Source organism: Lolium perenne, chromosome 4 (genome assembly GCF_019359855.2).
Source record: "Lolium perenne isolate Kyuss_39 chromosome 4, Kyuss_2.0, whole genome shotgun sequence".
NCBI classification, from domain to species: Eukaryota; Viridiplantae; Streptophyta; class Magnoliopsida; order Poales; family Poaceae; genus Lolium; species Lolium perenne.
The window spans coordinates 315478579-315492796 of NC_067247.2; the positions used below are offsets into that span (position 1 = coordinate 315478579).

General features: G+C 47.9%; 2 protein-coding genes and 1 long non-coding RNA gene across 3 annotated transcripts; 1 reads left to right on the forward strand and 2 right to left on the reverse strand.

Moving 5' to 3' along the window:
* Nucleotides 1-755: 755 nt before the first annotated feature.
* On the forward strand, nt 756-6544 carry LOC127296195 (beta-galactosidase 6). Its single transcript, XM_051326228.2, has 17 exons — nt 756-1511; nt 1614-1709; nt 2023-2135; nt 2242-2308; nt 2395-2631; nt 2741-2935; nt 3028-3115; nt 3344-3462; nt 3640-3801; nt 3886-4103; nt 4195-4301; nt 4430-4539; nt 4677-4784; nt 4932-5039; nt 5202-5413; nt 5760-6096; nt 6189-6544. The coding sequence occupies exons 1-17, from the start codon at nt 1329-1331 to the stop codon at nt 6294-6296; spliced, it is 2568 nt and encodes an 855-aa protein (XP_051182188.1). The 5' UTR covers nt 756-1328; the 3' UTR covers nt 6297-6544.
* LOC127296196 (uncharacterized) lies at nt 2974-3710 on the reverse strand. The gene is made up of 2 exons (XR_007848294.2): nt 3576-3710; nt 2974-3496 (listed from the first exon to the last, which is right to left on the reverse strand). It is a non-coding gene; the product is annotated as an uncharacterized lncRNA (long non-coding RNA).
* Nucleotides 6545-7556: 1012 nt separating the features above from the next.
* Nucleotides 7557-11095, reverse strand: LOC127296194 (protein FAR1-RELATED SEQUENCE 6). The gene has a single exon (XM_051326227.2). The coding sequence runs from the start codon at nt 10808-10810 to the stop codon at nt 7808-7810; it is 3003 nt and encodes a 1000-aa protein (XP_051182187.1). The 5' UTR covers nt 10811-11095; the 3' UTR covers nt 7557-7807.
* Between the last annotated feature and the right edge of the window lie 3123 nt (nt 11096-14218).

Consider the following 14218-nt stretch of genomic DNA (forward strand, 5'->3'; position numbering starts at 1 on the left):
CTTTTATGATTTCAAATTTAAGAGGTGTATGCTAGAGTTGCTCTGAGCTACGCGCACGGAGGGCGGTGGGAATCCCATCTTCCACCGTTCCATGCAAATTAAGCGCCGCCACTTCCATTTTCTCCTCCCCAACAAGGGCAACAAGATAAGAAGGTCGATGCAGCACCCTTTGCTAAATACGCAGTCCACGACGCCGGTAGCTAGTGCGGCATATCATCATACGTATGCATCACTAGCTAAGCTACGCCGGCGGAGGCGGTGGGAAGCGACAACGCCGGTGTTGACCCGGCAGCAGACGTGGTTCTTACTAGCCTAGTAAGGCTAGATGTGCAAGCGACAACGCCGGCCGGTCACGGCACACGACCCCTGTCTGTCGGTGTGGCTGGTGCCAAGTAGTAGTAGCAAGCCGGCTTCTTTTTTATCCATTTTCTCTTTATTACTAGTTTCCGCGAGGGCAATGCCAAGATCACATGGAAGTGGATGTACGGCCAGTAAATTAACTAATTAAGCAAGTAAAAGAGTAGATGTACGCCGTAATTATTTTTCAGAAGAATGAAACAAAGAAGCAGAGGCGAGCAAAGGAAGGAAGATGTGTGTGCGGGGGCATTACTCCTCCCACGGCCCACCCCCATTCATCCATGCCGTGTGTACCACCGAACCATCACGCCACCACCATTAACTACTGTTAGCAGCACGATTAAATTCTTCCTCTTCCTCCCGTACGTCGATCTCTCCGATTATTCCCCCTCCGATCCCGATCCAGTCAGTGCTCGCTTCCATCGCGATCGCAACCCGCACGCACGGCACGGATGCGGGTCGCCGCCATTGTTGCCGTTGCTTGCAAGTAGCAGCAAACGGCACGCCGGTGCGGGGGAGAAGAAGGCCAGGAGAAAAATCCACACCCACCCACCCCATTGCCGCTTGCAAAACCTTTTTAATCGCCGTGGCAGAGGAGGAGGAGGGGCACGGCGCCACCAGACACCAGTCCACCACTACCACCGCAAGAAACCAAAGGGAGATAGCGAGGTGTTTTATTTCCGTCTGTGTGATCGCGCGCGAGCTAGCGGGGTATAAACTAGCGTGCCCTCTCTGCTCCGCCAAGAAGCCACGGAGCCACACACCGAGGCACCGAGCTAGCTAGCTACCTCAATTTTCTTTCTTTCTTTTTCCTCACCGCCCCCCACCCAGCAACTCCAATTCCTGCTCGTCGTCCTCACTCCACTACTGCTAGTGCGGTGGCCGCGCTAGCTTCACTAGAACAGCAGCCATAATCCCGGAAGGAAGCTGCTCCTGTCCGTGATCCTTCCGGGGCAGGCAACAAGCAAGCAATGGCGGCAGCCGGCGCGCAGCTGACTGCGGCGGCCCTGCTCCTCGCCGCGGCGCTCTGCCTGTTGCTGGCGGGGCCGTCGTCGGCGACCAACGTGACGTACGACCACCGCGCGATCGTCATCGACGGCGTGCGCCGCGTGCTCGTCTCCGGCTCCATCCACTACCCGCGGAGCACCCCCGACGTACGTACTCTGTCTTTGCACTCTGCTTTTGCTCTATAGCCCGGCCTCCTCCTCGTCCTCTGTTCCTCTTGGTGTCACTGACGTCTCCGTGCTTGCTCGCAGATGTGGCCGGGGTTGATGCAGAAGGCCAAGGACGGCGGCCTGGACATCGTCGAGACCTACGTCTTCTGGGACGTCCACGAGCCCGTCCGGGGACAGGCACGTTCTCCGCTCCATACCGGCCATAACCCTGATACTATTCTCTAGTTTCTTTTCTTTTTCTCATCATCTCGTCCAGCTGGTCTTCATGTGTGAAAGGGCGGTGCTTGCTTCCCCTGCACTCTGCGCTTTATTCTTCTCACTCACTCACTCACCACCAAGCTACCTCTTTGCTTCTCACCTAGTACTAGCCATCATGAACTTCAAACTCGCAACAATTTATCTTAAAAAATGTGCAGCAATCCTTATTTCAACGATTGCATTATGTCCAAAATCAGTAAGTCATAACTCTGACGGGTAAGAACTGCAACAGTACGACTTCGAGGGCAGGAATGACCTGGTGAGGTTCATCAAGGCCGCCGCCGACGCCGGCCTCTACGTGCACCTCAGGATCGGCCCCTACGTCTGCGCCGAGTGGAACTACGGGTAAAACCTCCTGACCTGATAGCCCTCTCACTCTGTATTTCCTTTTCAGTTTCGTCAGTATGAACCCGGCCGAACTGATGCTGCGTTGTGATGTTGGAACCTGCAGAGGCTTCCCGCTATGGCTGCACTTCATCCCGGGGATCAAGTTCCGCACCGACAACGAGCCTTTCAAGGTACGGGACCCACCAGAAGAGCAATGCAGCTTGATCGATCAACGAGTGAGCGAATGATTCAGTGCCTGGGTGGTGTGTTTCTGCAGACGGAGATGCAGCGGTTCACGGAGAAGGTGGTGGCCACAATGAAGGGGGCGGGGCTGTACGCGTCGCAGGGCGGGCCGATCATCCTGTCACAGATCGAGAACGAGTACGGAAACGTCGCCGTCAACTACGGCGCAGCAGCGAAGCCCTACATCCGGTGGGCGGCCGGGATGGCCGTCGCGCTCGACACCGGCGTGCCGTGGGTCATGTGCCAGCAGACCGACGCGCCGGACCCAATCGTAGCCACTCTTCACCATTCCTTTTCCTTCAGATATAATCGACGATTCTGAGATCATCACTCATTAGCGGCAGCAACGTGAGCTGAACTGTGGATCGTAACGCTTGCAGATCGACACATGCAACGGCTTCTACTGCGACGCGTACAAGCCCAACTCCAACAGCAAGCCCACGCTGTGGACCGAGAACTGGAGCGGATGGTTCCTCTCCTTCGGCGGCGGCGTGCCGTACCGCCCCACCGAGGACCTCGCCTTCGCCGTCGCGAGATTCTACCAGCGCGGTGGCACAATGCAGAACTACTACATGGTACTACTACAATGATGATGCGCATGACGCGAGCTGGCTCTGCACTTCCTATCTCTTGCCTGCTTAACTCTGGGTCTTGCATCTGTCGGCAGTACCACGGAGGGACCAACTTCGGCCGGAGCTCCGGAGGGCCATTCATCGCCACGAGCTACGACTATGACGCTCCGATCGACGAGTACGGTGAGAACCTGTCTTCTGGAGCAGCTAAGTCTGCTACTAAAACTGACCACATCCACGCACACCCGAGGCACGCGCTAGTTCTGCACCCCAGTATTGCACTTGCAAATGTTCAGGACATCATGGAGCGAGCGCACGCACTTTCCCACCGGAAAACTGAACAAACATGGGGATCATTGGCGTTGGTCATGTTTGAGTAATTTTGTTTCCTTTTCGCAATGTGTGATTCAGGTCTAGTGAGGCAGCCGAAGTGGGGTCACCTGAGGGATGTGCACAAGGCAATAAAGATGTGTGAACCTGCACTCATAGCAACTGATCCATCATACATGTCCCTTGGTCAAAATGCTGAGGTATGTGATCTGCTTTTCCAAAAGCAACTTTTATCTAAAGAAGAAAAAAAAGATGAATCAATCAAAGTTGCAAAGCATAAATGTAGCAAATCTTGTCCAGGAGTAATATGCACCTTTGCAATCTGCTTGGTTAGGCTTAATGATGAATTGATGATATCTGCATTCCTCTGTCTTCAGGCGCACGTATACAAGACTGGTTCGGTATGTGCGGCATTCCTCGCCAATATCGACGACCAATCTGACAAAACCGTCACCTTCAATGGCAAGGCGTATAAACTCCCCGCGTGGTCTGTCAGCATCCTTCCTGACTGCAAGAATGTGGTGCTTAACACTGCTCAGGTATGTGCATTCCTTGCTTAAGACAAAGGCGCAAAGAACATTAACACTGGATCTGATCCTCATACACGTTGTTACTGTTCTCAGATCAATTCTCAAGTTACATCTACACAAATGATAAACCTGGCTTCCAGCACTCAAGCGTCTGACGATTCGTCAATCGAAGCGGAACTCGCTTCGTCTGGCTGGAGCTACGCCATAGAACCCGTTGGTATCACAAAGGAAAATGTCGTGACAAAACCTGGACTGATGGACCAGATAAATACCACGGCAGATGCCAGCGACTTCCTGTGGTACTCAACAAGGTACAGGGTTTTACATTTAGCTGTAATTGTGCACATGGTAACCAGCAAACTGGTAGTGACAAATTTACTCACAAATTTCTACTTTGTGCAGCATCATCGTTAATGGTGGTGAACCCTATTTGAATGGTAGTCAGTCCAATCTGCTTGTCAACTCACTTGGGCATGTTGTTCAGATCTACATCAATGGCAAATTGGCAGGTAATGCATAAGATAACAATGCATACTCATTTGTATGACATTTGGATCATCATGTTAATTATCAATATCGCTCTTTCATGCGTAAGGTGTATTTGTGTACTGAAATGTGAGTCTTCAAATCTTACCAGGCAGCGGCAAGGGTAGTGCTAGCAGCTCCCTGATCTCATTGACAACACCAGTTACACTTGTACCTGGGAAAAATAAAGTAGATCTTCTCAGCACAACAGTTGGCCTCACGGTAAGTCAGTCTCCACTCTACTCCATTTTGGAGTCCAATTTTTCTTTGAAAATTTGATGAGTATTCAAAAAAAAACATCTAATAGACTAATACCAAGTTACTAACATTATTCTTCCTCAACTCCCCTGTTACTTCAGAACTATGGTGCATTTTTTGACCTGGTTGGTGCTGGAATTACCGGTCCAGTAAAGCTGAGTGGACCAAAAGGTGCGCTGGATCTATCTTCTACAGATTGGACATATCAGGTGTGTACACATTAATCTGCTAATTTTTAGTTAAGCAACCAGTACTAGAAAATAATGTTTTGAAATTCCTTAATAATTAGTATGGGTCAACCATAGCATAGTAACAGTATTGTCATTTTTTCCTTATCCAAATATTTGTGACTCCAGATTGGACTCAAAGGGGAGGACTTGCATCTGTATAATCCTTCAGAGGCCTCTCCAGAATGGGCTTCCGATAACGCTTACCCAACTAATCAACCATTGATCTGGTACAAGGTCAGTATGATTATGAACTGTGCTAGCTTTGTCATTTGAGTACATGTAGTATGATTATGAACTCAGTAGCCTAGAGATGAACATTCTATTTATGTGACTCGTTCGTTTACTTGAATTTTTACCCTGCGAATCAACTCACTAACTGCAATGCCCAAAATGCAGACCAAATTTACAGCTCCTGCCGGCGATGATCCTGTTGCCATAGACTTCACGGGAATGGGAAAAGGTGAGGCTTGGGTGAACGGGCAGAGCATTGGTCGCTACTGGCCAACAAATCTCGCGCCGCAAAGCGGCTGCGTCAATTCATGCAACTACAGAGGACCTTATACTTCAAGCAAATGCCTGAAGAAATGTGGGCAACCATCACAAACTTTGTAAGAATCCTCTCCAACAAAATCCACAACGTATTTTGTTACCTTCAGGAAGAGCCTATTCTAATGTTCTATATGTTGACATAAGACTCTCATCACAAAAAAAAACATATTGACGTAGACTCATCTTAAAAAGGTTTAAGCACTCTTCCAAATAAATCTACTCCTTACCATTTAGGTGTTCACAACAGCTATCGTACTTAAAATTAAGGTCAGACAATTTTAGCATTGAATTTGTGACCACCATAACACTGAAAATCTACTAGGCTTTCCTCTTGGTGCAAGAAAGAAGGAACATATGAATTGTTAGAATTGAATGACTAATTCAATTTCGTACCTTGTTAAACAGGTATCATGTACCCCGCTCGTTTCTCCAACCAGGCAGCAATGATCTAGTCCTTTTCGAGCAGTTTGGTGGTGACCCAAGCAAGATATCCTTCACGACTAAGCAGACAGCAAGCGTATGTGCACACGTGTCCGAGGATCATCCTGACCAAATCGATAGCTGGATCTCTCCCCAGCAGAAGCTGCAGAGGTCTGGGCCAGCACTTCGTCTGGAGTGCCCCAAAGCAGGCCAGGTCATCAGCAGTATCAAGTTCGCAAGCTTCGGGACACCAAGTGGCACCTGTGGGAATTACAACCATGGTGAATGCAGCAGCTCTCAAGCTCTAGCGGTTGCTCGGGAGGTAACTCCAATCTGTCCCACTTTCACAATTACCATGTCATTTTGTAGTGTTTTTCTTGCAAGATACTGACAATGTTGCGGGAAACTCCGCAGGCATGCGTTGGGGTGAGCAGTTGCAGTGTGCCAGTGTCAGCTAAATACTTTGGAGATCCATGTACAGGAGTCACAAAAAGCCTTGCGGTAGAAGCTGCATGCTCTTGACATGTTTAAGAAAAAAAAAATTGTTAGTAGGAGATAAAAGCAGATTGAGGGGGTGAAACCGAAATCCTCCTCTGTGTAGACAAGCAGGCAAGAAAGAATAATTGTTCCAGAAATGCTGGTCAAATGGAATAAAATAATCCCAAATCTATTGGAGCAGAGCAAGCCATTAAATTGTATGCTTGGAGTGAGTTGTACTTGTTAGCATGACAATTCTATATATTTTTCCAATGTATTATTTTACAATTTTAGGGATAATTCAATCAACACAAGCACATCTCTATCTGTTGAATGTAAAGGTTCGTCAAACAGACTCTCCTGCTAAATACAGAGCTCCTGTGCGTCCAGAGTCACCTGAAACTGTGCTGACAACATTTAGTTTGAAACTCTTCAGACCAACATGATGTTTGCTGGCATCATGGTTTTTCTTGCAGCATTTCTCTTCAACACTCAAAAGCGACTCTGTAGTCCCGGTCTTCCTGATCTGTCAGTTGTGTACAGACTATTTCATGGATTGACAGAGATCCACCTACATCATGTTTCAAATTGCAATGATGCAAGAACAGAGAAGAGGCAGCAAGTTTGAGCATAGAAGTTACGAAAGAATTATAAGAGCTCCCAGGGAGCCAATATATATGCATATGCTCAAGAAATATGCAATGCACACTGATCTAACTAATCATCAGAGTTACAGAGTTTGAATCAAGCAAAGCAAATACCACAGGCTTTGATCTTTCTGTCCAACCAGCTTACTTTCCCCCCTTTTTTCTACTCTTTTGTTTGTTTGCAAGAACATGACATTTCCGTTAAGCAATTTAATGGAAGGGGGTAGCCCAGTTGGAAAAAAATGTCTTACCAATGAAACATAAAGATCAAAGTTAACATGCCAAACACTGGATGTGGGGATGTGAAGCTTCTGCCATTAAAAGATAGCTCTAGCTTAACCAAGATGAATAACAAGCTTACACTTCAAGCAACAAATCTACAAGAAATATTTTGATTTCCTTACTATCAACGAATTGTGTCCCAGGAGATGCACACTACAATGAATAAGAGCCAGATCAGTTAGCCTGCACCAAAGCTTGTGGAATAGTTTAGCAACTTGCAGTCAGAACAATTAGACTTGATTCATGCATTGTATGTCTGGGTTAGGTGTCAGCACAAATAGATGATACATGTGAGATTACACAAGGCACACAATGCAATGCATCTCAAGCCAGAACATGTATCTAAGCGGCACAGCTAGAGGAATCACGCTTCCAAAAAATTAGATGGCAAAGATTATTACTATCTATCAACAATATGCACAGAACAATGCCATCCAAGTAGCTAGCTACAACTCCAAACAGAAAGAACGGTACAAGAGAGCTACCGGCCCAGCAGTCAATGATTGATCTGCAGTTAGTACAAACTAGATGATTAGTTGCACTGCCTGCTCTACGAACGTACGTATCAACATACAATAAGGTCGTCTCCTCTCCGTACATAAAATGTTACAGCTGTAGACAATTAAACTACCCCACATGCATTCCACCTCCCATAAAATAAGTATTGGTTTCCACATTGGGTCTCTTATTTGAGTCCATCACCTGATCTCTCATATTGAGAAGTTGTTTGGGATTGTAAACTGCTGGGTGCTGATGCATTTGCATGAAATCTGTTGCAGTCATTGGCAAAGAGCCACTCTCGAGGTTTACGTTCATCAAATCGAAAGTGTGCATCCCGTCATCCTGAGCAGTGGATACCATGTTCATATCCACTCTGGTGTCACCCTGTATCAGGTGAGGCGATGCCATGTTCATATCGACTCTTCTGTCGCCGTGTATCAGGTGTGGCGATGCCATGTTCATATCAACTCTCACGTCCCTGTGTATCAGGTGTGGCGATGCCATGTTCATATCAACTCTTCTGTCACTTTGTATAAAGTGTGGTGACCCCAGGTTCCTGTCGACTCTTCTGTCCCCCTGTATCAGGTGAGGCACCGCCATATTTATGTCAACTCTTCTATCCCTCTGCATCAAGTGAGGGGATGCCATGTTCATGTCAAGTCTTCCCTCTCTGTGGATAAGGTGGGGTGTTTGCATTTCCATATCAACTCTTCTGTCCCCGTGAATCAGGGATGTAGTGTTTGATGTCAGATTATCCTCATGAGCCAGGGCTCTTGTGTTTAAGGTCATATTTGCATCAACCCTTCTGTCCCCATGAATGACAGATGTGGTGTTTGATGTCATGTTCTCATCAACTATTCTGTCAGCAGGCTGACCAGTTACCGACATATTTACATCAACCCGCTGATCACCTTGCTGGGTCTGGACAGGCCTAACTAGTTTGCCCTTTGCTTCTCTCATGACTGACAACACAAACTCCTTTAACTCAGGCTCTCTAGCCCCAATGTCGATAACATCTTCTAAACATTCATGGCCACGCACATAGAGATCATCAAAAATGCTCAAATCTCTTGCAGAGTCACAGCTTGCAGGCATGGGAAGTATTCTGAAATCCTTCCTCCAGCGGTCAAGGATGAACTTTGATGGCAGCATCAACACATTCTCTTGCTTCAGAACAGACAGAGCATGGCTGCAAAGAATGCCCCGTGATGGAAAGGAGCGACAAATGCACCAAACATCCTTGTCAGAATTATTGTAGACAACCGTGAAGTCAATCTTCTTGCCCTGTATTAACTCACTGGCCATGTAGGTGACTGAATTCCCACTCCTGTCCACCTCTTTACAGATCACATGCATCAATTGCTTGATCTCATCTTGGAATGCCTGAAACATGGGTACTGTGTAGAGTTCCACCAGCTGCTCCTCAAATGGCAATCCTGAGAGCAAAGTGAGCCTAGAATAATATGAGCGCAGATCATCATATGCTTCCCTCTCCAGCTTGCCTTTGAGCGTGGCCTCATATTGCTCGAGGAAAACTGGCAAGGTAGTTTTAGCTGTCACGACACCATCAAAGTATGGATCTGGTTTTTCGACCTTCCTGATAGCAGATGTGCCAGCCCAGAACGAATGATTGACAAAACCAGGAGCCCACCGCTTCCGGCAGCTGTACAGTGCGGAGAACCATTCATTATCCTTGAGCTTGTAATGCTCAACCATGGCAACCCACTCTTTCTCGAAGTCGGTCAGAGTGACTGTGTCATAAACAACCTCCTTGAATTTGGAAGACAATGCCTCTTTCTCATGCATACGTCCCACGTTCTCTTGGAGCTTCCTCAAGATATGCCAAAAGCAGAAACGGTGCCTTGTACCTGGCAACACCTCAGCCACAGCCTCCGCCACGGCATCCGAATAGCTGGTCGTAATCGCCTCTGGTGGCTTGCCATTCATGCAGCTCAGCCACCTCTTGAGCAACCAAACATAGTTCTCTTTACTGTCCTTGGAGAGCAGACCGCAGCCAAGCAGCACGAGATGGCCATGGTTGTTCACCCCAAGGAGCGTGACCAGAGGGAGGCTGCCACGAGAGTGCTGCAAGTACATCACATCAAGCGTCACGACGTCGCCAAAGTAGCGGTACTGCGCCTGAGACCTCGTATCTGCCCAGAAGAAGTTCTTCAGGCGGCTCTCCTGATCAAGATCCCAGCTGTGAACAAAGTTTGGTTTCTTCTCCTGCATGGTCTCAACGAACTTTTTGAGTGCAGCGAGGTCATCTTCCCCGAAGCGCTGCGCGATACCGTCGGTTCTGCTACACCTCAGCCCGCCAGCACTGACGCTGCGCTTGGGGCGAGTGGGGAACTTCCTGGTCTCGGCGATCTCGCTCAGCGACTTCTCCACCGTCTCGTCCATCTCATCGGTGATCCTGGCCTTCCTCTTGGCCGACTCCGGCAACTCCCGGTAGGCCTTGAGGAACCTGACCATGTCGGGCGCGCAGGGGTGGTTGTGCTCCAGGTCGACGAACTCCACCTTCCACTTGTCGTCCACCCGCTTGTCGCGCATGATCATCATCGCCTTGCACCCGGTCTTCTCGGCGGCGGCGCGCCGGGGCCGCTTGCCATTGCCGCGCTTGCTGCGGAGCGGGTAGCGGGCGCCTGGGGCTTCGGACGGGGCGGCGGGCCTGCCGGCCTGGGTGCAGGCGAAGGTGGAGCGGTAGCGGACGCCCTCGTAGTTGTGGCAGGTGCGGCGCACGGCGTGGAAGCCCGCCCGGAAGGCGTAGGCCTTGTAGAGCGAGAAGGCCTCGTCGACGGAGTCGAACACCGTGCCCACCCGCGGCACCAGCGCCTCCTCCAGCGTGCGCGGCGCGAAGTCGTCGGCTCCGCCGGCGCCGTCGGAGTTGGAGGAGTTGGAGTTGAGGGGGGCCGAGTCGGAGTTGGCGAGGGCCTCCTCCTCTTCGTCGTCGTCGTCCTCCGCGGGGTCGGCGTTGAGATCGTCGGCGATCTCGTCCTTGACCCGCCGCGCCGCCGCCGCGGCGGCCTCGTCGTCGTCGTGGCTAGGGTTTTGCGACCGGGTGGCGCGGGAGGGGCCAGCCCGCCCAGAACCCGGAGCCTCCCCCATGGCCGGGGCTGACCCGCGCATTTACACAGCCCAACGCCACCCCGAAACCAAAAGTGTTAACGCTAGAGGTACAGGGAGCGGATACCTCGCGGTGCGGAATGGCTAGGGTTTGGGGCGGGCGGCGGTGCGGGAGGGCTGAGGAGGGAGGCGGGGTGCGGTAGGGGCTGCGCGAGGTCGGGAGGGCCGCCGATCTGGCCGGAGTTGGTGAGGTTGGGGACGTCGGCGGGGGAGAGAAGGGAAATTTGGGGGTCGGCTGGAGTTGCTTCTGGGGGCGGAGAAAGTGGAGGAGGAAGAGGATATTTTTGCTGGGTGAGCTTACGGATTTGCGTCTGGAGAGGAGGCTGGGGACGTGGCAGAGGCGAGATGTAGCGGATCGACGGGTGGAGGAGGCTGACACATGGTCCGCCTCGTGTATGGACTATCATGAAGGGCGAAATTTGTGTGGATTTTGGCTGTGGATGCAGTTCTTTTTAGGTGCTGGCAAAGGTTTTTTTGGCTGGTCATGAAGAATATTAACAAGCTTTTTTGTTTTTTTTTTGTGTGACAGAAAACGGCGCTTTATTGATCAAACAACATCAAGATAAAGAGTTTCCCGGATGCACTCCATAACAGAATTAAAAACACAACTAGAGTTTACACTAGCACACGATTTAGCTAAGATATGCGCCGCTTCATTTAGAACCCGCTTCACATGGCAACTTGATGCCAGAGATCATATGTTGTGCACAAAAAATAAGTTCATTGTTGCATTGGACACCAAAGTAATATTTTTTATATGATATTTCTGCATATGAGTTTTATGTTTATGATAGCTCTGTTAATCTAAATTAAGGGAAAATGGGTTTTTTCTTGGAAAATTCTTTTTTTTTTGCGAAAGAACTTGGTAGATTCTTGAACTAATGTTAGTTTGATAACTTCTTTTGCCAGCATGCAAATTAGTAGATGAACACTTATAATCACAGAGTTGAACCTCATTCCTAAATCAACACACATGCGATAATCATATCTTCATTATGTTATCACGAGCTCCTAGATAGGACATGTCAATATCCATTTCAAAATATACTACGGAGTACTCCCTCTGATCCGTAATAAGTGTCGTTGTTAATTGAACTAAAACAACTACACTTATTATAGATTGGAGGGAATAGTATACTTTACTTTATCAAAGGCTATAATAGGTTCCATACTTTAAAATTGACATATTTGTTTGGCATGGATATCACCTGATCGTTGTCTGTCATGCATATGCTTCATATATAAGCTGGTAGTTTTTAAAATTATCTAATAACACATTTGAATTGTAAAAATTATCTGATAAAGGTCTTTTTTACCATGGGCGAGTTTAATGGTAATCTTGTACCTAAGGCATATTGTAACGCTCCACCAGGTTTTCACACGATTGCGGGGTAGATTTATAAAATGGATGTGCATTGCATCGCAAAACTGGAAAAATTTCCGCGCTTAATTGCATAAAACCTAAGGGGGATCGAAGTTTCTCTCTTGTTGCCATTAGGATCTAGGGTTTCGAGAGTGCGATAAATTTCGACATGACCTCTGTTGAAATTAGGGTTTTGAAAGGGAGGTGAATTTGAATTTATATTCAAATTTGAAATTTGAAGTTGAATGAACTCAAAAATGAATGTTCAAATTATTACGGAAATAGAAATACAATTTGAATTCAAATAATAATAGAACATAAGTGAATATTTGACTTCAAATTACAAAGAGACAATTGGTTATTTACCGTGTCGCACAAGTACAAGTTATCGGGCCGCACTGGGCCTTTTCCTATATTGATTACAATTTTCCTACAATAACTCTACTTTCCTAATCCGAACAGCTTCATCCTTCCGTGCTTCCGAAACTTCGAGTCCATTGGCCTTTTGCTCCTTAGGCATACCTATGTCAGTAGCTCCCGAGATTTTACTCGAGTCGTAGAGTCGGGAAAATCTCCATCTTTCATTTGTTTGATAATACTTTCGAGTTATGTTCAATTCTTACTTAATGTCTATATTGTACAGGGATAATGGTAAACGAGGCTGGTTCATCTGACGGATCAGGTACCGGTTAATTTCTCTTGTGGCAAATCCACATAAACCTACTTCAAGTTCAAGTCCCTGGACTCGAACCTGGGATACTGGTGTAACTCAGTACGTGCCACTTGAGGAGTTACCGACAACTGAATTCCAGCTATTTTATCGAGTACCCAACGCGTCCACCTGGATTTTTCTTCACATCTGTTGATGTGGATAAAGTGGGAGAGCGCATTCAGGTGCGATGTCATGCCACACAGGATGGATCCTAGGGTCTTACATTCGTGACTCTTTCACGAGTCACGACATTGAGAGTTTTTATCGCAACGAACGCGCTCTGAGAATATATTATCTAGTGTTTTTGTTCGGCTGATGGAATACTCCATTTATTCGAGTTGATGTATTCACCAAATAATATTTTGGCTCTCAATGGGAGTACATGAAGAGTTTCATGAAACTCGAAGATGTATGCCCACAACCGAAATTCTTCGGTTCCATTCTGTATTGCTTTGCTATCTTGCTTTCTATTATTATCAAGTTTCATCGGGTGCGCGACCAGCGCTCCCGATGGTAGTAGCCCCCGAGATTACAGTCGAGTGTTTGCACTTGGTTGTAGGCTCAACTTTACTATTAACCAACTCTATATTTTTTCATCATTTACCTTGTCTTATCAGCAGTATAATCTATACTGCTGATAAGAGTAGCCCCCGAGCATATGGTCGGGTGCTTGCAGCTGGACATAGGCTCCAGATTTTATATTTCTTGCCATATATTGTTCTGGTAACTCGAATATTTTCGCAAACGTGACATCGATGCTGATGAAGACCATGTGTTGTCGCCCGCAAAGCCACTTATGCAATACAAGTTGCATGTCGAACGTGGAGCAAGTCACATGAACGCGGTCATGTAAAGTTAGCCCAGGCCGCTTCATCCCACCTGCCGCAAGATGCAAAGTACACGAACTAAAGACAACAAAGCATCAACGCCCACAAAACAATTGTGTTCTACTCGTGCAACCAATCTATGCATAGACACGGCTCTGATACCACTGATGGGATTCGTAGCATAGAAAACAAAAAATTACCTACCGCAAGAACGAAAACACAAGCCAAGATCTAATCTAGTAGACGGTAGCAACGAGAAGAACATGAGACTAACCCTCGAAGATTTCCAAAGCCTACGAGATTAGATCTCGTTGTTGCTGTAGTCGATCACTTGCCGCTTGCAAAAGCGCGTAGAAGATCTTGACCGCTTGCAAAAGCGCGTAGAAGATCTTGACGGTGCCACAATCGGGCAGCACCTCCGTACTCGATCACACGTACGGTGTTGATGAAGACGACGTCATCCTCCCCGTTCCAGCGGGCAGCGGAAGTAGTAGATCCTCCTCGTAATC

What these genes read in the sequence shown, in the direction of transcription:
- LOC127296195 (XM_051326228.2), top strand. Translation starts at nt 1,329, where the DNA reads ATGGCGGCAGCCGGCGCGCAGCTGACTGCGGCGGCCCTGCTCCTCGCC. An exon ending in CCGACGCGCCGGACCCAATC is followed by an intron (nt 2,632 to 2,740) that starts GTAGCCACTCTT and finishes TAACGCTTGCAG; the next exon opens with ATCGACACATGCAACGGCTT. An exon ending in CTCTAGCGGTTGCTCGGGAG is followed by an intron (nt 6,097 to 6,188) that starts GTAACTCCAATC and finishes GAAACTCCGCAG; the next exon opens with GCATGCGTTGGGGTGAGCAG.
- LOC127296194 (XM_051326227.2), bottom strand. Translation starts at nt 10,810, where the DNA reads ATGCGCGGGTCAGCCCCGGCCATGGGGGAGGCTCCGGGTTCTGGGCGG.